The following is a 27,093-nucleotide window of genomic DNA, read 5'->3' as shown; positions in this document are numbered from 1 at the left end:
CACTCTTTCGCACAACAAATTCAAATTAATGTTTATATTTCATTGTTCATTGTTACACATAAGTCATACACTCAGCAACTCACATTTCTCCTTCACAATGACTCTTTACGGGGCCATAATTAATTTATTCTACATAAATAATATAATCGAAATAAGCATAACCAATTAATGTACTTAAAAGTAATTAAATAAATTGAAAGTCTGTAACTGTAATCTGATTACAAGAATTTAAAATGTAACGCATTACACTACTTTTTTGACTAAAATGTGATTAGATTACTGTAACTAATTACTTTGTAATGGGATTACACCCAACACTGACCATCATATTATAATGTTATTGTTAAGTAAGTTTTAATTGTAACCAATAACAATTATTCATTCTTCATTGATATATTACAATTTAATATATATATATATATTTCAGTGTCAGAAATTCACTTTTATTAAGGTCCATTATTTGACCCCATAGAATTGATTTCTAGGGGCATTTTTTATCTTTGTAAGGGCAATTATTTCTAACCTTATAAATTAAATAAATTACTACAATTTGAATAATGAGATACTATAGGCAGTTACCAATCATATAAAATCAACATCAGTTAATATTTATATGGCAAAATATTGGAACTTATTTCAAGATTTGATTCGATTCGATTCCAATTTCGACTAATTTTGACTAATTTGGCTGGGTAGCTCAGTGGTAAAAGACGCTGACTACCACCCCTGGAGTCACGAGTTTGAATCCAGAGTGTGCTGAGTGACTCCAGCCAGGTCTCCTAAGCAACCAAATTGGCCCGGTTGCTAGGGAGGGTAGAGTCACATGGGGTAACCTCCTCGTGGTCGCTATAATGTGGTTCATGCTCTCGGTGGAGCGCGTGGTGAGTTGTGCGTGGATGCCGTGGAGAATAGCGTGAAGCCTCCACATGTGCTACATCTCCGCGGTAACGTGCTCAACAAGCCACGTGATAAGATGCGTGGATTGACGGTCTCAGACGTGGAGGCAACTGAGATTCGTCCTCCGCCACCCGGATTGAGGCGAGTCACTCGCCACCACGAGGACTTAGAGCGCATTGAGAATTCCAAATTGGGGAGAAAAGAATGAAATAAAAAATGTTCTATATAAGTATTATGATACACTCAAAAAAATTGGCTGTACTTGATTAAATCATAGACAGTGGTTCCACGTGTTTGAAATGCTTTTCTTAACTTAAAATAACTATGTAATCTCAAAACAAACACTATGTGTAGAAAGAGCCTAGTTGAATTGGGTTAACCCAACAAAACTAGATGTATCAATGTAACTCAGATAAATCTCTTTTATTTATTTATGTACTAACAAAACATTAAACATTAACAATTATCACCCTTTATATTTATCTTGCACATAAACACATAAAATAACACTTAATTTTCACATTTACTTGCCCTAACACCACAATAGGTATTCATATAGTCCCAACTCAAATGAATTAAGTAAACTTCCATTTTATAAATTTAAATCGCAATGAAATCAAGTTGTGACACAATTTTCTAAAACTGTGTTGCGTAAGTTCATTTTATTTTTTAAAAGGACTATATTAGATGTTATAAATAATAATAATAAAACAACAACAACAACGCAAAGTCATTATGTGGGCGTTATTTGCCCCAGATACTGAATATTGGGGGCATTTTTGTTGATTTTGGTGCCATTTTTGCCCAGAGCTGCCATTAATTTCTGACCCTGTTATTCATTTTTTTCATTCTTTGCAAAATCCTAATGGGATCAAACAAGAATCCTTTAAGAATATAACAGGCTAATATTATTCTGGATACACTGAATTTCTGAATAAATAAATAAATACATACATAAACTGAACATTTTGATTTTTAGTGCAGTTGGATCTTATTTGATTCTTAAAGGATTCTTGTATGATCATTGCAAATTATGATAAACATTCCATTTGTATTCCTTTTGGATTTTTGACATGGACACTTTGATGTAAAGTGTGACATATGCTGCTTTTGTAGAGCATTCACTTTTAGATCAAGGAAGGTTGTCAGCAGGGGCGGATTGGCAAGTACCGGGACTTTTCCCGTCAGCAAAATGGGCTGAACGGGGCCGAACAGCTGAACACCCAACCCCCCACCCCATTCTTGCCCTCATGCTCTCATATGTCAAATCTAGCGCCTCTTTTTTTTTTTTTTTTTTTCTCCCCAGTTTGGAATGCCCAATTCCCAATGCGCTCTATCCGGGTGGCGGAGGACGAATCTCAGTTGCCTCCGCATCTGAGACCGTCAATCCGCGCATCTTATCTCGTGGCTTGTTGAGCATGTTACCGCGGAGACATAGCGTGTGTGGAGGCTCACGCTATTCTCCGCGGCATCCACGCACAACTCACCATGAGCCCCACCGAGAGCGGGAACCACATTATAGCAACCACGAGGAGGTTACCCCATGCGACTCTACCCTCCCTAGCAACCGGGCCAATCTGGTTGCTTAGGAAACCTGGCTGGAGTCACTCAGCACGCCCTGGATTCCAGGTGTGGTAGTCAGCGTCTTTACTGCAGCTACCCAGGCCCCCAAATCTAGTGCCTCTTTGAGCATTCTTTGTTGTATGTATTAAAAGTAAATGTATTAAAATGTATTAATGTATTATTTTTGTGGGCTACAGACAAATAAATAATAATAACAAAAAACACTGCTCTTTATACTGGTGACTTTACAAGCTTGTTTTTTACAAAAAAGTTTGGATGAAACACGCCTAAAAAAATAACGCACATATCTGTTTTCACACAGATATAATTAATGTTTTCTCCCTTTGCGGGAATGTGATGATTGGCTGAGAAAATGAATATTACTTAAACTTACTGATGTTACTTGGTAACCTTCCAAGAACATCTAGTACGTGGCATAATTAATATTCATGAGACAAACTCTTGGTCCTTCAGCTGTTTGGCGAATCAGGTAGGCATACTCAAAGTCTTTCTAGCAAGTCCACTGTCGGCCATCTTTGGAACGCTCTCGGGATGCTATTTCCAGTCATGTCGGTGCAGCTCCTATCTATTTGAATGGAGAAAGACCAAAAACTAAAGAACGGTTGGCCAAGATTACGATAAAAGTACATATTTCAAATCAGCAATTAAATCTGACAACACTGGAATCATTAATTGTGATTCTTAATCTCATATTACGCTAAATAACAATTTTCTCGGCTTGTATAGCTAATGCGCATGCGTGTTAGCGAGTTGATTGACAGCCGATGTCTGTATCTAAAAGGTGATTGGCTCTTTTACCTGTAAGGCGGGACTTCCTTTCAACATCCGTTGACCGTTGGGCGTTTAGAGCTGCTTGGTTGAGCGTTCCAATTTCTCCCAATCATTTAAATAGAAGTGGCGCGTCTCTGCTAAATATTCTCTGGCATATTTCACGTGTAGTTAATATTCATGAGACATTGAACAAACATCAGCACGTGTTCTTTTGATGTTATAAATGAGACCCGTCCAAATAACTATCAGAGAATGGCCTCGTTTTTGGCACACTCTCATTTCCTTTGAAAATACTCGATAATTGGGATAAAATCCTGAGTTAGTGAACTGTGTGCTAATTAACTTTGACCTTCAAGCGATAATTATGAGTGGAAAATAATTTGATTGAATGGTTACCTCAGTTATTTGGGGAGTTTGGGATTATTTGAAGGTAAAAAGAAATTAGTTTTTGAGGTGCCAGCAATAAAATAGCGTCATCTGCTGGTCAGTCATATTTAAAGCTGTTAACAATCAAATGTTTACGATAAGGCATGCATATAATGAACATTATTATTATTATTATAAATTATTATTGCCAATCATGACGTAATATAGAGTTTAGTTAATGTTTGGTTAGTTTCAAACATAATGAAACTCACAAAGCCTGTCAAGAACATGTCTAGGTCATATTGCACCCCAAAATAAAAAAATAAAATAAATAAAAAAGATAATAAAGAAAATTAAGCCTATTTTTAGGACCATTGCAACATTATTTTAATGTGCTCTTGAAAGATCCTTGCTGTAAAGTGGAAACATATTTAAATTGTAAAGTATGTATAATTTATTTTATTTAATGATGATTTCAATAATAAAAAAAATATCTATATATGATTTTCATCATTGTATTACAGTGGGAATTCTTTATTTGTCGTGAAAAGAAAGTCAAAATTCTAAATTTTCTTAATGTTAATGGTCCTACATATAGTATTCATTTAAATAGGTATACAATCTTGTTATTTCTTGCTTTTGATTTTGGGGTGAAATAAGATCCAAGCATGTTTGTTTGTGTTACATTTCCCTGTCAGCTTACATTAAACCTACATCTAGAATATCTTGAATATTATGCACTGAATACAATGCATTCAGTCATCATAAACCCATAAAACTGAGACAAATATAAAACTGGCTATAGGCACATTGAACATGTTATTCCCCAAAGACCACATTGTAGATGTTTAACTTATTGACTTATTATTAGTATACTTTTGATTATTTTTACTCATATAAACATGGCTGTCCTTCGCTGACCTGTCTCAGAGCACATAATGATGACAGGCAGCCTGGTCTTTGACCTCTGTCCTCTGGGCAAAGTCACATGTATGAGAGCCTATCACAACTTACACAAAATGGGCAAAGATGCCCATATATAGTCTCAAGTAAAGAGACACACAGACAAAGTGACCCTCTCATGGTGTAGATTACAGGGAGCGTGGTAAAAGGTTTAGACCAAAGACTAAATATTAAAGTTCTAAACACTTCAAAAAGAGCCCTAGTCAAGATGAAGCAAGGTTACAGTAAATAACACAAGTCCAATCTGAAGTAGTCAAAACCAAGCCCCATAAGCCAACATACTCTAAATATTAATTAATTTCCACACTTGAATATTAATTACCTACACTGTAAAACAAATCTGTAATTTTAACAGTAAAAGACTGTTAAAATGCTACAGAAATAAAACGTTAATTGATTAACGAGTATTAACTGTAAAATATGCAGTACATTTTTTAAATATATTTTAAAAGACAATACAGTAGTTTTTAAAATAAAATGTTGTAAAACTTACATTTTTAGATTGAAAAAGTATGATTTTCCTGTATAAAACTTTTTACAGCAAAGTATTGTTAAAATTACAGTATAAATCAGTAATCGGGCGTTCCCACAATTCCCTGCGTGACCCATTACATTTCATTATATTTTATGGGAATAGTTATGTTTCTTCTTATTTTTAATATCAGTTACGTACATTGGGGTGTTCTGTTTTATATTTAATGTAGTTTAGTTAATGTTTATTACATTATTTTAATTTCACATGTGTTACCCTGATGGTGTTTAGTGTTTGTGTGAGTGACACTGAGCACTGTCTCTTCATGTTTATTGGTCAGTGCTTCTGGAAGAGCCACTATTGATGAACTTCATGTCATCATGTGCTCTTTTGTAGTTACTAAGGTGATTAACAATACATTATAAAGTAAAAAGCAGATTTTTACAGTTTCAAAAGGCTAATATCAAGTTTATTCCTTTTTTTTACTGTAAATTGAACAGATTATTATTATTATTTATTTTTTTTTTTTACAGTGCCATCGTGGTCATGTAAATTACAACAGTTTTAAACTGTAAAATTTACAGGTTGTGCTGTAAAGTTGTTTACATTTTTACTGTATTTTTTACATAATTATTCTGGCAACCACAGTTGCCAATTTTTATTTTTATTTTTTTTTTTTAAAAACAACAGGATTTTTTTTACACTGTACATAATTTAGGCAGAAAACATGGTTTGATTGTTTATATAAAGATGTAACAGGTTTGATTGTTTATATAAAGTTGTAACAGGTTTGATGGTTTATATAATGATGTAACAGGTTTGATGGTTTATATAAAGATGTAACAGGTTTGATTGTTTATATAAAGATGTAACAGGATTGATTGTTTATATAATATGTAACAGGTTTGATTGTTTATATAAAGATGTAACAGGTTTGATGGTTTATATAAAGATGTAACAGGATTGATTGTTTATATAATATGTAACAGGTTTGATTGTTTATATAAAGATGTAACAGGATTGATTGTTTATATAATATGTAACAGGTTTGATAGTTTATTTAAATATGTAACAGATATGATTGTTTATATAAAGATGTAACAGGTTTGATTGTTTATATAAAGATGTAACAGGTTTGATGGTTTATATAAAGATGTAACAGGATTGATTGTTTATATAATATGTAACAGGTTTGATTGTTTATATAAAGATGTAACAGATATGATTGTTTATATAAAGATGTAACAGGATTGATTGTTTATATAAAGATGTAACAGGTTTGATTGTTTATATAAAGATGTAACAGGTTTTATTGCTTATATAAAGATGTAACAGGTTTGATGGTTTATATAAAGATGTAACAGGATTGATTGTTTATATAATATGTAACAGGTTTGATAGTTTATTTAAATATGTAACAGATATGATTGTTTATATAAAGATGTAACAGGATTGATTGTTTATATAATATGTAACAGGTTTGATTGTTTATATAAAGATGTAACAGGTTTTATTGTTTATATAAAGATGTAACAGGTTTGATGGTTTATATAAAGATGTAACAGGATTGATTGTTTATATAATATGTAACAGGTTTGATAGTTTATTTAAATATGTAACAGATATGATTGTTTATATAAAGATGTAACAGGATTGATTGTTTATATAATATGTAACAGGTTTGATTGTTTATATAAAGATGTAACAGGTTTGATTGTTTATATAAATATGTAACAGGATTGATAGTTTATATAAAGATGTAACAGGTTTGATTGTTTATATAAAGATGTAACAGGATTGATTGTTTATATAAATATGTAACAGGTTCGATTGTTTATATAAATATTTAACCGGATTGATTGTTTATATAAAGATGTAACAAGTTTGATTGTTAATATAAAGATGTAACAGGTTTGATTGTTTATATAAAGATGTAACAGGATTGATTGTTTATATAAAGATGTAACAGGTTTGATGTTTATATAAATATGTAACAGGATTGATTGTTTATATAAAGATGTAACAGGTTTGATTGTTTATATAAAGATGTAACAGGATTGATTGTTTATATAAAGATGTAACAGGTTTGATGGTTTATATAAAGATGTAACAGGTTTGATTGTTTATATAAAGATGTAACAGGATTGATTGTTTATATAATATGTAACAGGTTTGATAGTTTATTTAAATATATAACAGATATTATTGTTTATATAAAGATGTAACAGGTTTGATTGTTTATATAAAGATGTAACAGGTTTGATGGTTTATATAAAGATGTAACAGGATTGATTGTTTATATAATATGTAACAGGTTTGATTGTTTATATAAAGATGTAACAGGTTTTATTGTTTATATAAAGATGTAACAGGTTTGATGGTTTATATAAAGATGTAACAGGATTGATTGTTTATATAATATGTAACAGGTTTGATAGTTTATTTAAATATGTAACAGATATGATTGTTTATATAAAGATGTAACAGGATTGATTGTTTATATAATATGTAACAGGTTTGATGGTTTATATAAAGATGTAACAGGTTTGATTGTTTATATAAAGATGAAACAGGTTTGATGGTTTATATAAAGATGTAACAGGATTGATTGTTTATATAAAGATGTAACAGGTTTGATGGTTTATATAAAGATGTAACAGGTTTGATTGTTTATATAAAGATGTAACAGGATTGATTGTTTATATAAAGATGTAACAGGTTTGATGGTTTATATAAAGATGTAACAGGTTTGATTGTTTATATAAAGATGTAACAGGATTGATTGTTTATATAAAGATGTAACAGGTTTGATGGTTTATATAAAGATGTAACAGGTTTGATTGTTTATATAAAGATGTAACAGGATTGATTGTTTATATAAAGATGTAACAGGTTTGATGGTTTATATAAAGATGTAACAGGTTTGATTGTTTATATAAAGATGTAACAGGATTGATTGTTTATATAAAGATGTAACAGGATTGATTGTTTATATAAAGATGTAACAGGTTTGATGTTTATATAAATATGTAACAGGATTGATTGTTTATATAAAGATGTAACAGGTTTGATTGTTTATATAAAGATGTAACAGGATTGATAGTTTATATAAATATGTAACAGGTTTGATGGTTTATATAAAGATGTAACAGGTTTGATGGTTTATATAAAGATGTAACAGGTTTGATTGTTTATATAAAGATGTAACAGGATTGATTGTTTATATAAAGATGTAACAGGTTTGATGGTTTATATAAAGATGTAACAGGTTTGATTGTTTATATAAAGATGTAACAGGATTGATTGTTTATATAAAGATGTAACAGGTTTGATTGTTTATATAAAGATGTAACAGGATTGATTGTTTATATAAAGATGTAACAGGATTGATTGTTTATATAAAGATGTAACAGGTTTGATGTTTATATAAATATGTAACAGGATTGATTGTTTATATAAAGATGTAACAGGTTTGTTTATATAAAGATGTAACAGGATTGATTGTTTATATAAAGATGTAACAGGTTTGATGGTTTATATAAAGATGTAACAGGTTTGATTGTTTATATAAAGATGTAACAGGATTGATTGTTTATATAATATGTAACAGGTTTGATAGTTTATTTAAATATGTAACAGATATTATTGTTTATATAAAGATGTAACAGGTTTGATTGTTTATATAAAGATGTAACAGGTTTGATGGTTTATATAAAGATGTAACAGGATTGATTGTTTATATAATATGTAACAGGTTTGATTGTTTATATAAAGATGTAACAGATATGATTGTTTATATAAAGATGTAACAGGATTGATTGTTTATATAAAGATGTAACAGGTTTGATTGTTTATATAAAGATGTAACAGGTTTGATTGTTTATATAAAGATGTAACATGTTTGATGGTTTATATAAAGATGTAACAGGATTGATTGTTTATATAATATGTAACAGGTTTGATTGTTTATATAAAGATGTAACAGATATGATTGTTTATATAAAGATGTAACAGGATTGATTGTTTATATAAAGATGTAACAGGTTTGATTGTTTATATAAAGATGTAACAGGTTTGATTGTTTATATAAAGATGTAACAGGTTTGATGGTTTATATAAAGATGTAACAGGATTGATTGTTTATATAATATGTAACAGGTTTGATAGTTTATTTAAATATGTAACAGATATGATTGTTTATATAAAGATGTAACAGGATTGATTGTTTATATAAATATGTAACAGGATTGATTGTTTATATAAAGATGTAACAGGTTTGATTGTTTATATAAAGATGTAACAGGATTGATTGTTTATATAAATATGTAACAGGTTTGATTGTTTATATAAATATGTAACAGGTTTGATTGTTTATATAAAGATGTAACAGGTTCGATTGTTTATATAAATATTTAACCGGATTGATTGTTTATATAAAGATGTAACAGGTTTGATTGTTTTATAAAAATGTAACAGGTTTGATTGTTTATATAAAGATGTAACATGCTTGATTGTTTATATAAATATGTAACAGGTTTGATTGTTTATATAAATATGTAACAGGATTGATAGTTTATATAAATATGTAACAGGTTTGATGGTTTATATAAAGATGTAACAGGTTTGATTGTTTATATAAAGATGTAACAGGATTGATTGTTTATATAAAGATGTAACAGGTTTGATGGTTTATTTAAATATGTAACAGATATGATTGTTTATATAAAGATGTAACAGGATTGATTGTTTATATAAATATGTAACAGGATTGATTGTTTATATAAAGATGTAACAGGTTTGATGTTTATATAAATATGTAACAGGATTGATTGTTTATATAAAGATGTAACAGGTTTGATGGTTTATATAAAGATGTAACAGGATTGATTGTTTATATAAAGATGTAACAGGTTTGATGGTTTATATAAAGATGTAACAGGTTTGATTGTTTATATAAAGATGTAACAGGATTGATTGTTTATATAAAGATGTAACAGGTTTGATTGTTTATATAAAGATGTAACAGGTTTGATTGTTTATATAAAGATGTAACAGGATTGATGGTTTATATAAAGATGTAACAGGATTGATTGTTTATATAATATGTAACAGGTTTGATTGTTTATATAAAGATGTAACAGATATGATTGTTTATATAAAGATGTAACAGGATTGATTGTTTATATAAAGATGTAACAGGTTTGATTGTTTATATAAAGATGTAACAGGTTTGATTGTTTATATAAAGATGTAACATGTTTGATGGTTTATATAAAGATGTAACAGGATTGATTGTTTATATAATATGTAACAGGTTTGATTGTTTATATAAAGATGTAACAGATATGATTGTTTATATAAAGATGTAACAGGATTGATTGTTTATATAAAGATGTAACAGGTTTGATTGTTTATATAAAGATGTAACAGGTTTGATTGTTTATATAAAGATGTAACAGGTTTGATGGTTTATATAAAGATGTAACAGGATTGATTGTTTATATAATATGTAACAGGTTTGATAGTTTATTTAAATATGTAACAGATATGATTGTTTATATAAAGATGTAACAGGATTGATTGTTTATATAAATATGTAACAGGATTGATTGTTTATATAAAGATGTAACAGGTTTGATTGTTTATATAAAGATGTAACAGGATTGATTGTTTATATAAATATGTAACAGGTTTGATTGTTTATATAAATATGTAACAGGTTTGATTGTTTATATAAAGATGTAACAGGTTCGATTGTTTATATAAATATTTAACCGGATTGATTGTTTATATAAAGATGTAACAGGTTTGATTGTTTTATAAAAATGTAACAGGTTTGATTGTTTATATAAAGATGTAACATGCTTGATTGTTTATATAAATATGTAACAGGTTTGATTGTTTATATAAATATGTAACAGGATTGATAGTTTATATAAATATGTAACAGGTTTGATGGTTTATATAAAGATGTAACAGGTTTGATTGTTTATATAAAGATGTAACAGGATTGATTGTTTATATAAAGATGTAACAGGTTTGATGGTTTATTTAAATATGTAACAGATATGATTGTTTATATAAAGATGTAACAGGATTGATTGTTTATATAAATATGTAACAGGATTGATTGTTTATATAAAGATGTAACAGGTTTGATGTTTATATAAATATGTAACAGGATTGATTGTTTATATAAAGATGTAACAGGTTTGATGGTTTATATAAAGATGTAACAGGATTGATTGTTTATATAAAGATGTAACAGGTTTGATGGTTTATATAAAGATGTAACAGGTTTGATTGTTTATATAAAGATGTAACAGGATTGATTGTTTATATAAAGATGTAACAGGTTTGATTGTTTATATAAAGATGTAACAGGTTTGATTGTTTATATAAAGATGTAACAGGATTGATTGTTTATATAATATGTAACAGGTTTGATAGTTTATATAAAGATGTAACAGGTTTGATTGTTTATATAAAGATGTAACAGGTTTGATGGTTTATATAAAGATGTAACAGGATTGATTGTTTATATAATATTTAACAGGTTTGATAGTTTATTTAAATATGTAACAGATATGATTGTTTATATAAAGATGTAACAGGTTTGATTGTTTATATAAAGATGTAACAGGATTGATTGTTTATATAAAGATGTAACAGGATTGATTGTTTATATAAAGATGTAACAAGTTTGATTGTTAATATAAAGATGTAACAGGTTTGATTGTTTTATAAAAATGTAACAGGTTTTATTGTTTATATAAAGATGTAGCAGGTTTGATTGTTTTATATATGTGTAACAGGTTTGATTGTTTTATAAAGGTTTAACAGGTTTGATTGTTTATATAAAGATGTAACATGTTTGATTGTTTTTATAAATATGTAAAAGGTTTGATTGTTTTATAAAGGTTTAACAGGTTTGATTGTTTATATAAAGATGTAACATGTTTGATTGTTTATATAAATATGTAACAGGTTTGATTGTTTATATAAAGATGTAACAGGTTTGATTGTTTTATAAAGGTTTAACAGGTTTGATTGTTTATATAAAGATGTAATAGGTTTGATTGTTTTATAAAGGTTTAACAGGTTTGATTGTTTATATAAAGATATAACAAGTTTGATTGTTTTATAAGGATGTAACAGGTTTGATTGTTTATATAAAGATGTAACAGGTTTGATTGTTTATATAAAAATGTAACAGGTTTTATTGTTTATATAAAGATGTAACAAGTTTGATTGTATAAATATCAAATCAAATCAAAATCAAATCACAAATCAAATCAAATCAAATCACTTTTATTGTCACACAACCATATACACAAGTGCAATAATGTGTGAAATTCTTGGGTGCAGTTCCGAGCAACATTATAGTCGTGACAGTGATGAGACATATACCAATTTACAATAAACATCAGCAAACATCAATTTACAATATACAACAGGTTTGAATGTTTCTTGTAAAACATAAAGCAAACAATAAAAGTTCTGCACACAGCTTCATGTGCAGTTGAAGATAAATAGCGTTGAGGATGAAAAAAACATTTTTATGTGCAAACCTGTAAAAGGCCACAGTGGGAAGAGAAAGAAATATAAACTGTTAATAAGTTAAAGAGTTTGACAGCTCTGGGAAGCTTCAGTACAGGGTTAAAGGTACAGTACTGCACGTCAACACAGCGTCAAAGGGGCCGGGTCTCTCTCTCTCTCTCTCTCCCTCTCTCTCTTTCCTTTCACTGCCCGCTGCACAATGCTGCTTCCTGCCAGCTGAATGCACTTCATGCGCCCCTGCGCACAGACACACACTGCAGCAGGAAATGGAGCTTGCTTTCTTTCCCTCTATCTCCCTCCTTTCCTTTCCCTAAATCCCCCTCCATCCAACTCTTCCCTTCCAGACTTCTCATCCTCGAGAATCCGTGCCATCTGCCGTGGCATCAGCTTATGTGAGCAGAGAGACTTTGTCACAAAAGGGAGAATCTGCACACAGCAGACAGAAGAGGAGAGGCCCCTTCTGGACTTCCTTCTAGACTCATGGAGGCAACTGTACGAGAGAAGACCCTGGCTGGGAATGATTCTCTTCCGCCACCACCTACTCTCAGCCCGGCCGTGCCACCGTATGTGAAGCTGGGTCTAACGGTGGTATACACCATCTTCTACATGCTGCTCTTTGCGTTTGTGTATGTGCAGCTGTGGCTGGTACTGCGCTACAGACACAAGCGCTTCAGCTATCAGACTGTGTTTCTTTTCCTCTGTCTGTTGTGGGCAGCTCTGCGTGCTCTGCTCTTCTCATTTTATTTCAGAGACTGTGTGACAGCAAACATGCTTGGACCGTTCTCTTTCTGGCTGCTCTACTGTTTTCCAGTTTGTCTGCAGTTCTTCACTCTGAGTCTGATGAATCTTTACTTCGCACAGGTGAGTTACAATGAAACAAGTGTTCTTTGCACCATGCAGTTGATGACTATAAAACCTGGTTTTTAGACTACAGGTTGCATGCAGAATAAGATGTTGCTAGAGCTTTAGGACAAATGTGGATTACACTAACAAAAAAGTACCATGAGTTTTTTTATATTGTACCATAATAGCCTACCATTGCATGATATTCTTTGAAGTACCATTGAAATACCACAGTACATTAAAGGAATGTTACATGAAACCAGAGCTTCCACATAACTTGTGAGCATCACAACAGCTAACAGATCTCAAACGGACAGATTTACAGTATGTCAGCAGTGAGTGACAGCCCATAATCATTTACACTAACTGATAGTGCCAGTAAACAGCTCAAAACAATGTGGGCATCCTTATAATACCATGACTCATAATGGCAAAAAGCATGACTTGATCTTTATGTGGATTACGTTATCATCTGTACAGTATAAAAACACTGTCCATCCATGATTACTGCTGTATATATCAACAATATGACAGTGGTGGTAAATAATTACAGTTTATGGATATGTTTGACAAGGGCAGCTATAGGATATAGAGCATTTTTGCGAGTCTCACCCACAGTAGATGCTTAAACTTTGAATTTATCTTGTATGGTGCTTTTCACAATACAGTTCATATTGTTCCAATGCAGCTGCACAACAATATAAACCTCAGACATGTTCTAATATAGAACGGTTCTTCCTCTTTTATTGTGATTAAAGCTGCATATGCAAATGAATCATATATGTGGGAGTACAATGTTTGAATAGAAACAGAACTGAAACTGCTCACATTTGGTCAGGTGCATTTACACTGCACGCTATAAAAATGTTTTGCCAGTTATCTTTAAGAAAAGCACTTCATGTAAATTAACTACAATGGACTATAAATATTTTTAGTAATTTTAAAAGTAAGAAAATGTAAAAATGCTACAGTAAAAACTGTTACTTAATTAACTGTGAGATACTGTTTCATATATGGTAAAAAATTATATTAGATTTAACAATAGAATAAAACCAATTCTACTGTAAAGTACTGTACAAATTTAAGCAATTTTAATGGGAAAAGAATGCAAAAATGCTACTGTAAGTTACCCTATCATATATACATTAGGGCTGTCAATCGATTAAAAATTTTAATCGAATTAATTACATGGTATGCCGATTAATTAATCTAATTAATCGCAATTAATCACATACATAAATATTTGCTGAGAAAGCCCCTCAAATAACAATAATTAAATATATAATGATTAAAAAATTGTAAATAGTTATATTTAAATATATATATATATATATATATATATATATATATATATATATATATATATATATATATATATATATAAATGATAATACAGATAATTAAAATGCATTACATTTTTTGGCACACAAGTGAAGCATTAAAAAAGATGATACAAAAAGTGGCTTTAGAATGCAATATTTTGTTTATTTTTATATTATTGAACACAAGTTTCACAAGTGGCCGACAGTCCACAGCAATCCATCAATCAGTCCGAGATTTATTATAAGGGCTTGTTTAAGGACGCGCCAATGTACACCTGCATCAGACGGATGCTTCTGGAGCATCTTGGTTGCATTGCGTCATAAACATACCCATTTTAGGAAGCTGTGTCAAGTTAATTAAGTTTGAAACTTAGAAAAACACGTCTTGAGATCCCTGCCTTCAGATTTGCGCTACATCAAACTGTGTTTGAATGCAAGAACGCGTCCTCATCTTGTGCTGTCTGCTGTCAGTAATTGTGGTTTGTTCTCTGTATAAGCTGCGCGTTGCCTATACAGCTGGAGTTTCGCTTACTGCCCCCTGGAGAAAACAGGTGGTACTACAAGATTGAAATGCTCAGAAGAAAGGAATAGTCCTTATTACGGTCTGGGGACATGATTAATTGCTTGAATTTTTTTTATTATTTTTATTTAATTAATTGCACTGAATAAAGTGTTAAATTGACAGCCTTATATATATATATATATATATATATATATATATATATATGTATGCTGTATACATTTTAGAAAATATATGGTCCCACTTTATGTTAGGTGTCTTTAACTACTATGTCCTACATTAAAATACATACAATACAATGTTTTTATTCTGTAACTACATGTTGTTGCAAAATTCTCACAAGATTCACATTTGCTGCTACTGAAGTTGAAGTACGAGTAGGTTTAGGGGTTAGGGGTTAGGGGTTAAGGGTTAAGGGTTAAGGGTTGGGGTTAGGGGTTAGGAGTTAGGGGTTAGGGGTTAGGGTTAGGTTTAGGGTTAGACGTAAGGTTAACAGTGTAACTACAGATGTAATTAAATGCAGGTACTTTAAATGTAAATACAATGTAACAGCATGTATGTACATAATAAGTACATTGTATCAAATGCTTAAGTACATAGTAGTTAAAGACGTCTAATATAAAGTGGATACTGTATATATATATATACTATATAGACAATTCATCCAGTTATACTGTAAAATACTGTAAAACTTTTTTTTTTTTTTGTTAAAAAAGATTTCATTTTTACATTTCATTTTTAAAGTAGGTCAATTTTGCTGAACTTTCAGACATCATGTGGCTTTCTGTTTACCACCTGTATTATTATGGGGGTCAACAGTATAGTTTAAAGTCCAAATCAGATTTAGGTATAAAAGTAGGCTGGCATATTAAAATAATATTCCAGGTTCAATACAAGTTAATCAACAGCATTTGTGGCATAATGTTGATTACCACAAAAATTAATTTCGACTCGTTCCTCTTTTTCTTATAAAAAATCTAATATCTGTGTTACAGTGAGACACTTACAGTGGAAGTCAATGGGGCCAATCTGTAAAAGTTAAAATACTGTTTCAAAAGTATAGTCACAAGACATAAACAATATGAGTGTTAACATGATTTTAGTGTGATACAATCACTTACTAATATTTTCTGTGTAAAGATATACCCAATTTAACTTATTTGCCATGCCGATGTAATGTCAACAAACCCTTAAATCCTAAAATAACTGTAAAAATGACTTTTAGCTCAAATAATATAGTTTTAACATAACAATTAATGTAAGTGCTTTTATTAAATTATAAGCATAACTTTTCTGCCTTTAAACACTCCAAAAATTGGCCCCATTCACTTCCATTGTAAATGCATCAATATAACCTTGATTTTTGCTTGTAATCACTATTATGCCACAAATGCTGTCGATTGAGCTTCACTTGTATTGACCTGGAATATTCCTTTAACATTATATGTTATATATATTATATGTTATTATAACTATAAAATATACAAGCGCCAAAACGCCATCCAATAATGCCTGAAACATGAATACTACCTGGAACATGGAAACACAGATGCCAGTTTTTTACTGTAAATAATCTTAAAGTTATTTTTTTTAGTGTAGTTTTATTCAAATAAAAGAAATGTAACATTACTGAATAAACCAGACTACATTAGTAGCACACAAAAGTCATTTGTAAGGGTCATATCATGTAGGAATAGCTCCTTAAAGTTGTAAATTCACACACTTCACACTTGCCTGAACCATCTTTAATTAGCACCTGTGAGTATGTTGACGTGAATGTTGTTATGTGTCAGTGGGTTGACAGTTTATGATGGATTTGTCAGCAGTAAACCTAAAAATACCTTGCTTTACAATCTGTTTTTATGATTAAAATGCTGTCAGAGGCTGTTTTGCTTTAAAGAAATCATCCATTGGTATTTAAAAAGACGAAGAACCCAAATCCTTGTGTTAAATCATGTTGTCTTTTCTATAATTAATTTCTTGAATAATATGTTTTTTTGATTGATCATTATTTGGATGTAAATGCCTTGTAAGCAAAGACCCAATTTTTTTTTTTATTTGATTATGTTACATAATGCTTTTGACAAGGGAACTGAAATAATTTTGTGAGTTATGATCTATATGGCAATTCATCAATCTTTGGTTTAAAAATACACGTGATATTTAAACTAACTTGCTGCCTGTTTTCTGGAACAGGTCATTTTCAAGGCAAAGTCTAAATATTCACCAGAACTCCAAAAGTACAGGTAAGAAATGAATAATTAAGTATCTTTAACTAGGAATGGCCTACTTCAATCAATTAACCCCTTAAACTCCCCTTAAAAATGGACAAAGGAGGGGCGCTATATCGCGAAAAAAGTTTACGCTTAAAACGTTAAAGTCTCTGTATACAGAAGTCAGGCATATAAGGTATCATTTGAAAGCTCAGAATCTGAACTTTTCAGAGGTCACATCACTTCTGCATTTATGTTACTTAAAATAACAAAATAAGGACTCAAAATATTTGCGTTGAAAATTAGCGCCCCCTAGAGGTAAGGGGGGTAGAAATATTTATATAAAATAAAAGTCCTTCACATAGCACTTAAATGGACAAGTCATATATCAAATGAAAGCTCTCACTCTCAGGAATGTGTCTTTATAGTTTATTTTGTTGCCCTTATACCACAGTTTAAAAGATTTTCAAAAGAATCACAAAGTGAAATACGACTTCTGTAAGTTATCAACACAAACTTCTCTTTTATGCAGGGGTGTAAAGTAATTGATTAAAAATACATATACTTGAGTATTTTTGGGAGGGATTTGTACTTTACTTGAGTGCAGTTTAAACGGAATACTTGTACTTGTACTTAATTACATTTCTAAAGAAAAAAATGCACTTTTTACTCCTTATGTAAAAAGTTATGAAGTCAAAAATGATCATTCACGTTGCAAAAAAAAAAAAAAAAAAAAAATATATATATATATATATATATATATATATATATATATATATATATGCATACATATATATATATATATATATATATATATATATATGTATGTATATATATATATATATATATATATATATATATAAATAAACAAAAGGCTTTTGTAATTAAATGTGTACATGTAATTTATTTGTACACTTGCCTTCATGTTTAAATCATATCTAATTTCTACTCCCTATTTGCTGAATTGTTGTTGTTGTTTTTAGGCAACAATTAATTATAATAAAAACTATAAAACCAGAAATGATAATGATAATAATAATAATAATAATAATGATAATAAAAATGATGGGATCAGAGTAACTATTAATTATGAATCTTATCGAATTCATCCATCTGCTCAACAGCAAAAGCTTCAATTGAATTTAATTTTTTGTTATCTTTCTCTACATCTCAAGGGGCTGGGTGCTCTGACATCGCAATTCGTGAGTGGCTTCTCCCATGCAACGAACATTGCGTGACCGTGGCAACATTTTTGCTAAATAACATTATGTGGTTCATTACACATCTCAGGGCGGTTCTGACGTGAAATGTCCACTGTGTGGCGCTAAAAGCGAGTTAAATGTTCCAAACAGATGAGGTTTTTCAGGTTAATGTTCTATCGAGATACCAAAAATAACAAAACCTACCTCCCTACCCTAAACCTTAAACCTAACCGATAGTGTCATTAAAAGCAAATGTGTCATGAAAAACACCATTTCTGAAGCAACCACGTCATTTTGACTTGTGGACTCACATGCTCTTCAGGACTCGTACCCCGGTCCTTTTATTTCATATGCAACACTCTATCAGTTGAGCTACCGCGCAGTTTGATCACACTTAAACTAGCTTGTAAATGTAGTTGATTATGTAATGCAAACGTTAAAATGAGTCATGCGCTATAGTAAAAGTGTTAGTATGTCATAAGATAGCATTGTGTGAGGAAAGGAGTGAAAAGTAAGTGTTTATGAACTGATAATCTGCCGTTTTACACGAGATTTGAGTGAAAGGGGATAAAAGTCGTTGTTTTAGTGCCTCTAGTGTTCATTTCACCAGGAAATTGCCGTGTTACATACAACAGGCCATATAAAAATCATTTTGCAAACATGTAGTTATCGTAACATGATTCTTTGACCATAATGCGAATGTCACTGTGGGAGAAATATGACTCACACAATCTCCTCTCTTGATTTCATTCTCGAAAGGTATAAAAGTTACTTTTTACTTTTTTAATACTTCAGTACAATTTAATGTGAATACTTTTTTACTTTCACTCAAGCATGTTTTCGGCTAGATATTTGGACTTTATTTTGCACTCAGTATCCATACTTTCACTTACAGTAAGTATAATTTCTGAGTACTTTTTTACACCCCTGCTTTTATGCACCAATAACTGCTACTGTAAACCGCAAGTAGCCAAAAACTTTATATCTGCTTTTACCTTAGGGAGATATAAAAAATAAAATAAAAAGCCACTTTTACTTGTCTGTGAGCTTGCTTTACTGAATAATCCAAAGTGATATCTTAGATACCCAGAACAAAATATGCCATCCAGAAGGAAATACATGCAAAACTAATCATAAGAAAAAAATGTTTTCGACTACTGATGATAAAATGTTATTTATGGTCGCAAAGGGGAGGATCACAGCTTTCTAATGACACCTAGATTGAGCTTTTAGTCCACTCAGAGGCCAAGATATTTGATGAAATAACGAGGGTGGTGCTTGAACTGAAAATTAGACTGAATGTCTATGGACGAGCACATCTGTGAGGGCTAAAATGCATTAAAGCGCCACTTACATGTCAGATATGTATATTGTGATTGAATGTGATAGAGAAAAAATTTTTTCTATTGCTTTCTACGACCTAATGGAATAAAATGAGACTTTTCAAAGTCAGGTAGCGTGAACAGAACCAGAAATACTTGCTTACAAATTTAGGACAAAAAAAAAAAAAAAAAACACTTTGTTTATCATAAGATTATAAACACACACAGTATTATTTATTATTTATTTATTTTTTTATGTAAAGTCTTTTTTTATTTTATTTTGGGGGTTCTCTGAAAAATGAGACCAATTTTTTTGCAATTAGTCCACAGTATGTGTAAATGGTGAGCTTTTAAATTTGAGTGTGAAAAATTGCGGGTGGCAGCCCAAAAATGCACCAGAGCAATTCATAAATGAAAATGTATTAACGAAATGCAAAATACTGTATCTGTTATAGCTGCTTTTATTATTATTGATTCCTGCATGTTATGCATCAGCAGAATTTTATGTAATGTTTTAATGAACTCTGAATATAAAAAGTTTTCCTCAAGAAATCAATGTGTTCATGAATGTGTCCTCAGGCTGCCCCTGTACCTGCTCTTCCTGTCCATCAGTGTGCTCTTCCTGTTGGTGAACTTGACCTGCGCGCTGCTGGTTAAGATGACAAAGACAAACACAGAGGCTATAGTTCTGGTGCGAGTTGCCATCAACGACACTCTGTTTGTCCTCTGCGCCATCTCGCTGTCTTTGTGCCTCTATAAAATCGCCAAGATGTCTTTAGCCAACATCTACCTGGAGTCCAAGGTAATGATATAAACACACACAGATATAAATACTGAATTATTACATGATTACACTACTTGTTCTCTTTGGCGAGATGCAATGGATACTGTATTTCATTAAATCAGTTAAAGGGATAGCTCACCTAATTTAATTCTGTCATCATTAACTCACCCTCATGTCGTTCCAAACCCATTTCATTCTTCCGTGGAACGCAAAAAGATAAATATTGTTTAGAGAGCTCTGAAAAAGACAAGAAAGCGTCATAAAAGTAGTCCATATGATTGGTGCACTGCACGACACGTCATGCCAGGTTTAACGTCAATGACAAGACACAAGATAAACAATGACGTTTCATCACTGATGTCAAACCTGACCAAAATGATATGATTTTGAATTTATGGCAACAGTCGGATGAGCTATGATGTTACTAACACAAAACCATTGCATGATTTCAGAAGTGTGATACAATTTAAACACTGAATTGCTGGACTATATGAGTAAATTAGACCACACAACTCAGTCAAGTGTTATACTGTGGTCACATTTATGTCTGTTATCTCTTTTTACCTGTCCAGGGGACATCTGTGTGTCAGGTGACTATAATTGGAGTGACTGTGATCCTGCTGTACACTTCTCGTGCTTGCTACAATCTAGTGGTGCTCGCACTGGCAAACATCAAGAGCATCAACTCATTCGACTACGACTGGTACAATGTGTCAGATCAAGTACGTGTCAAATGACCATTAACATAAGAGAAAAATGAAAATACCTCCATCATTTACTCACCCTCATGTTGATCCAAACCCATATGACTTACTTTCTTCTGTGGAAAGAGATTTTAGCCAGAATGTTAGGCCACGGCCACACTTTTTTTTGCACTGATTTTGATATGTTTACACCTCTCATCCACACTGGAATGGCATTATCCTACAACGAAAATGGAGCATTTTGAAAACACTACATTACTGCATACTTAAGAGTAAACGTTGATGTTAGGAAGTTTTTAAAGCTAAGGTATGTAACTCTTTCAGTGTTAAATTACTGTCTTCTATCCCAGCTTAATATGCAGTAAGCCATTCATAGATTCATTTTCTCAAAAACTGTAAACACTGTGTCTCTGTGGCGGATAAAAATTCCTGTGTTTGTTCTGAGTGACCCGCTTAGACCCGCCCCGACAATGCTACTCAACCAATGGTGTGAGTTGGGGGTGGGACTATCTGACATATGATTGATTGAACAATAGCAGATGAGAGGCGTATTCAGAAAGCTGTTTTTGAAAACATTGTTTATTTTTGCAATTCTGTTCGGTGGCGCTAGTGTCACAGAAATTACGTACTTCAGCTTTAAATGAAAATGGATTAGTGTGGATGTCGTCCATCACTTTCATTGTAAACTAAGTAAACTTCATTAAGGCTGTCATTATGCCTAATATCTTCTTTAGTGTTCCATGGATGAAAGTCATATGGGTTTGGAACAACATCAGGGTGAGTAAACAATGACAGCATTTTCATTTGTAACTAAATTTAATGTTTATTATCTGGAAAAACTAAGGAACAAGTCAAAATAATTTTCTAAGATTATGGACATTATGGAACAATTTATGTCAATAAACCTTAAAGGAACATTCCGGGTTCAATATAAGTTCAGCTCAATCGACTGCATTTGTGTCATAATGTTGATTAACACAAAAAGTAATTTTGACTCGTCCCTCTTTTTCTTTAAAATAAAAAAAAGCAAAAATCGGGGTCTGGGTAGCTCAGCGTGTATTGACGCTGACTATCACACCTGGAGTCATGAGTTCGAATCCAGGGTGTGCTGAGTGACTCCAGCCAGGTCTCCTAAGCAACCAAATTGGCCTGGTTGCTAGGGAGGGTAGAGTCACATGGGGTAACCTCCTCGTGGTCACGATAAGTGGTTCTCACTCTCAATGGGGCGTGTGGTAAGTTGTGCGTGGATCGTGGAGAGTAGCATGAGCCTCCACATGCTGTGAGTCTCCGCGGTGTCATGCACAGCGAGTCACGTGATAAGATGTGCGGATTGATGGTCTCAGAAGCGGAGGCAACTGAGACTTGTCCTCCGCCACCCGGACTGAGGTGAGTAACCGCACCACCACGAGGACCTACTAAGTAGTGGGAATTTGGCATTCCAAACTGGGGAGAAAATAACCCCTGGGTTACAGTGAGCAGTGTTGGGTGTAATTGGATTACAGAGTAATTAGTTACTGTAATCTAATTACTTCTAAGAACAAAAAGTAGTATAACGCATTCGATTTAAAATTCTTGTAATCAGATTACAGTTACTGACTTTGCATGAACTTTTAAGTAAATTACTTGGGTTATAAAAAAGTAAACTAATTAGTAATGTGGTTACTTTTCAAACGAAGTAATCAGTAAAGTAATCTGATTATAATTTTTAGATAAGTAGTTAGTCATTTGTAGTGGATTACTTTTTTATTATAACTTACCCAACACTGCCAGTGAGGCACTTACAGTGGAAGTCAATGGGGTCAATCCATCATTGTTAAAATACTGTTTTGAAAAGTATAGCCACAATATGTGTGTTAACGTGATTTTAGTGTAATAAAATCACTTACTAACCTTTTCTGTGTAAAGTTATATCCATTTATACAACTTTGTTGCCATGATGACATAACCCTGTAAACCCTGAAACAATGATTTAAACAACTTTACAGCTCAAATAATAAACAAGTTTTAACAGAAGAATTAATGTAAGTGCTTTTATAAAATTATAAGCTTCACATTTCTGCCTTTAAACCCTCCAAAAATTGGCCCCATTGACTTCCATTGTAAGTGCCTCACTGTAACCTCCATTTTTGATTTTTTAAAGAAAAGGAGGGACGAGTCGAATTTATTTTTGTGGTAATCAGCATTATGCCACAAATGCTGTTGATTGAGCTGAACTTGTATTGCATTTTTTCGTGTTGTTATTTAACCTGCTGCGATCAAGAATGAACAAGTCTTAATTACTTTGCTGATAATTGTTTTATTTTAATTCTCAAGGCTGATTTGAAGTCGACTTTAGGGGATGCTGGATACGTTGTGTTTGGGGTGATCCTGTTTGTTTGGGAGCTGCTGCCCACATCACTGGTGGTCTTCTTCTTCAGAGTCCGTAAGCCAGCTCAGGACAGGGTACGCCATTTTATTATGGATTTCTTATACTGAATGTGTGACATTTATATTTAAATTCTTAATCCAAATAAATAGAAACAATAATTTGCTCAAAAGGACTAATGTTGCCAACATCTCTCTCTCTCTATCTCTCTCTCTTACTGGCTGCAGAGTGCATCAGGAATCCCAGGACACATGTTCTCATCTCGAGCGTATTTCTTTGATAACCCACGGCGTTACGACAGTGATGATGACCTCGCATGGAGTATCATACCACAGAACATTCAAGCCAGGTATTACTGTCAAGTCTCTAAACACTTGCATCAAGTGTTTAGAGATATGAGAATGTAAACACTGGAAATAATTGCTCACATCACCTTTAAAGTCAACATGTAATAAGCCTGTAATAAACCATTAGTTGCTGCTTTTGTTCACAGTCTTGTGACAGACAGCTATGACTGGAGCTGTCAGAAACACAGTTTTGCTGCTGACGTTGGAGGTGAAGAATCCCATCTTGCGCCAGAGGAATTAAATCCGTACTGAAACATTCCCGATGAGGAGTCTGAGTATTTTGCACATTCCCAATCTATGACCACACTGTGCCGTCAGTCATGGGAAATAGTTTATATGATGGACTTTTATACCAATATCTATTGAGGTATCTTCATTCTGATACTTTATTGCCAGTAGTGCTTTTCCCAAGCTAATCTGAATCATTCTGTTTTACTGTGTTTCAACTGTCAATAATATATGGAAGACTAGTAATTAATACACTTTTCCGATAATGATACTAACACTCTGCTCTGTAATTGTATTTTATTTTTAGCTCTTCACTGCAAAAAAATAAAATTAAAAAAATAATAATTATTAAAGAGTATTTTTGTCTTGTTTTCCAGTAAAAATATCTAAAAATCCTTAAAACAAGAAAAATGTAATTAAGATAAGATATTTAGTCTTACAAAATTTTGTATCTTGTTTTAAGAATGTTTAGATATTTTTACTGGAAAATACAACAAAAATACTCTTGATGATTTGCAGTGTAAAAGAAAAAAAGAGCATTTTCATTTCAGTTCTGTTAAGCTTTATAGAACTTTATAGGCGATCAATCATGTTGATCAGAATCAGATGAAGGGAAGAAAATGATGATTTGCCACTGTCCCATGGATCATTTCTATTTTTGTAAACAAATAAGGCTGCAATACAATGCATTAACTAAATGCTAATTTTATAATGATTTTAAAATGTATTTATTTTGAAATGTTGAGACGTAAAGGATGGGAGATTGTCCATTGTTTTTATAAATATACTGTATTTTTAGTGTTTGATTGTACAGTTTGTATCTTTATTAGCCTTTGCACTCATGTGGCGTTAAAAGACACTTTGTAAGACTTTGTTTTCTGCATTAAAAAAAGAAATACTCTGTAAATAATTGAGTTATTAATTATTAAGGTTACTTGTCTAGGAGATTTTACTGACACAGAATGCAGATAATAAATAATGATGATAAACGTAGATAATTTCATGAAGAAGTCCATTTAAGGGTTTTCCTGATAAACACTATTCAGCTACATTATGAATTGAACAAATGTAACACTGAGTAAAATTGTGACATTCAGAATAATGTGATCTGTACTAGGGTAAAACAATGGAAGTAATGTTGTTATCAATAATATACTCATTCAAATCCTTTTGTTTACACACACACACACACACACTGTAGCTGCTCGTCCAGTATAATACAGTGTTTGTTTGGCTCTAATGCTCATTCATTCAAAAGTACAACAGAGCGTTTGGGCTTATAGTGACATGCGGTGTCAGAACTGGCATGTGTTTCTCCACAGGGGAAATAAATGAGAATGTGTGAGGTTGGCATCTGCAGTACTGCCCTAAATTAGATCCTGTCCGATCTAATAAACAGAACCGTTTCCATCATTATTGGGAATTTGTCTTTGAAAACACTCAGCATAGCAAAGCCCTGGCAACCACCCACAACAACATCCAAAAGGTTTTTGCACATTCATAAAATTCTAATTTAGTTCTTTACCAGCCAGAAAAATGGTTTAACATTAAGAATATTTTCATGTTTGTAAACGGTTAGCAGATTCCTCAACATTTCAGTTGTAATATAAATGTAGCGATCAGTTTTTAAAAAATGGAGAGTATAAAAACGGCATTCAAATAGAGAGAAACATCGAATAACATCACTTTGACTTTCTTTCAGAAACATTAAAAACATCTGAATTATTAGGAGAAGGTTTACAAAAAGATGTATATTACTGAACTGAACAATTAAAGGGATAGTTCACCTAAAAATAAAGGTTCTCGAAAAAAGGACTTCAGTAATGACTTTTTCTCACCCACACCTATCATATCACTTCTGAAGACATGGATTACACCACCGGAATATTCCTTTAAGACAATTTTGTTTACATTCTATGTTGCCATGGAAAATAACGATCAGCTGAGCTAGTGGGGGTTATGTAGAAGACTTTGACTTCTACGATGGTAACATAATTCCTTGTGTTTTTTATTATTTGCATTGAAATCATAAAATTTGTTTATAAGAATTGATTTTGAAACATTGCATTCTTTTAATATGCAAATATTTTCAGTGACTATGTTTATGCAACTGGCCCCTGGTCCGCAGTATTGTTTTAATGGGGTATGGCGCGCACGGCCTCCGCCTCGCGCCGCTGGACTGTGCAGCTGTGGAGGACCTGTTTTTAAATAAACAAAACGGGTTTTTGATTGAACGCCCCAATGTCGCAAGGGGTCTGCATGAACTGTTCTATCTTGTGCTCTATCATGACCACGCACAGGAGATCAATGGTCAGTGAACATTTTCACTAAATAATACTGTTCTCGGCAGACGGCCGCGGTTCCTCCTGCTCTCGGCGGCCGGCAGTGACCCCTCCGTCTGGCAGATGGCAGCGGCGAGGACTCCGCGATAGCGCATCCCTCCTCCCTCCCGGGTTTCGGCACCACTCTAACAGGTAAAGGTTGGGCACGGAGGAGGCGGGAACCAGCTGAACAGTAAACATAATGTTTAATGATAAAACACAACATAAAACATAAATGAACAGACACACATGCAACGCGGCCACATGCGTCTCTCTCTCTCTCAAACTGGCGTCTCCGGCTGCCACTTA

General features: G+C 32.1%; 1 protein-coding gene across 1 annotated transcript; it reads left to right on the top strand.

Annotated features, from left to right (window-relative positions):
- The first annotated feature begins 12,817 nt into the window (after positions 1–12,817).
- Positions 12,818–25,373, top strand: gpr137ba (G protein-coupled receptor 137Ba). The gene is made up of 7 exons (XM_051647931.1): positions 12,818–13,474; positions 17,495–17,544; positions 20,615–20,837; positions 21,392–21,541; positions 23,837–23,965; positions 24,116–24,237; positions 24,382–25,373. The coding sequence occupies exons 1-7, from the start codon at positions 13,094–13,096 to the stop codon at positions 24,485–24,487; spliced, it is 1,161 nt and encodes a 386-aa protein (XP_051503891.1). The 5' UTR covers positions 12,818–13,093; the 3' UTR covers positions 24,488–25,373.
- The last annotated feature ends 1,720 nt before the right edge of the window (positions 25,374–27,093 follow it).

Source organism: Myxocyprinus asiaticus, chromosome 21, assembly GCF_019703515.2.
Source record: "Myxocyprinus asiaticus isolate MX2 ecotype Aquarium Trade chromosome 21, UBuf_Myxa_2, whole genome shotgun sequence".
In the NCBI taxonomy this organism is placed as follows: domain Eukaryota; kingdom Metazoa; phylum Chordata; class Actinopteri; order Cypriniformes; family Catostomidae; genus Myxocyprinus; species Myxocyprinus asiaticus.
Note: the sequence above shows the minus strand (reverse complement) of the source record. Positions and strands in the feature narration are given on the sequence as shown.

Coding starts and splice junctions, on each gene's coding strand:
- gpr137ba (XM_051647931.1), top strand. CDS start 13,094: ATGGAGGCAACTGTACGAGAGAAGACCCTGGCTGGGAATGATTCTCTT. Junction 17,545..20,614: donor CCAGAACTCCAAAAGTACAG/GTAAGAAATGAA, acceptor ATGTGTCCTCAG/GCTGCCCCTGTACCTGCTCT. Junction 20,838..21,391: donor ACATCTACCTGGAGTCCAAG/GTAATGATATAA, acceptor TTACCTGTCCAG/GGGACATCTGTGTGTCAGGT.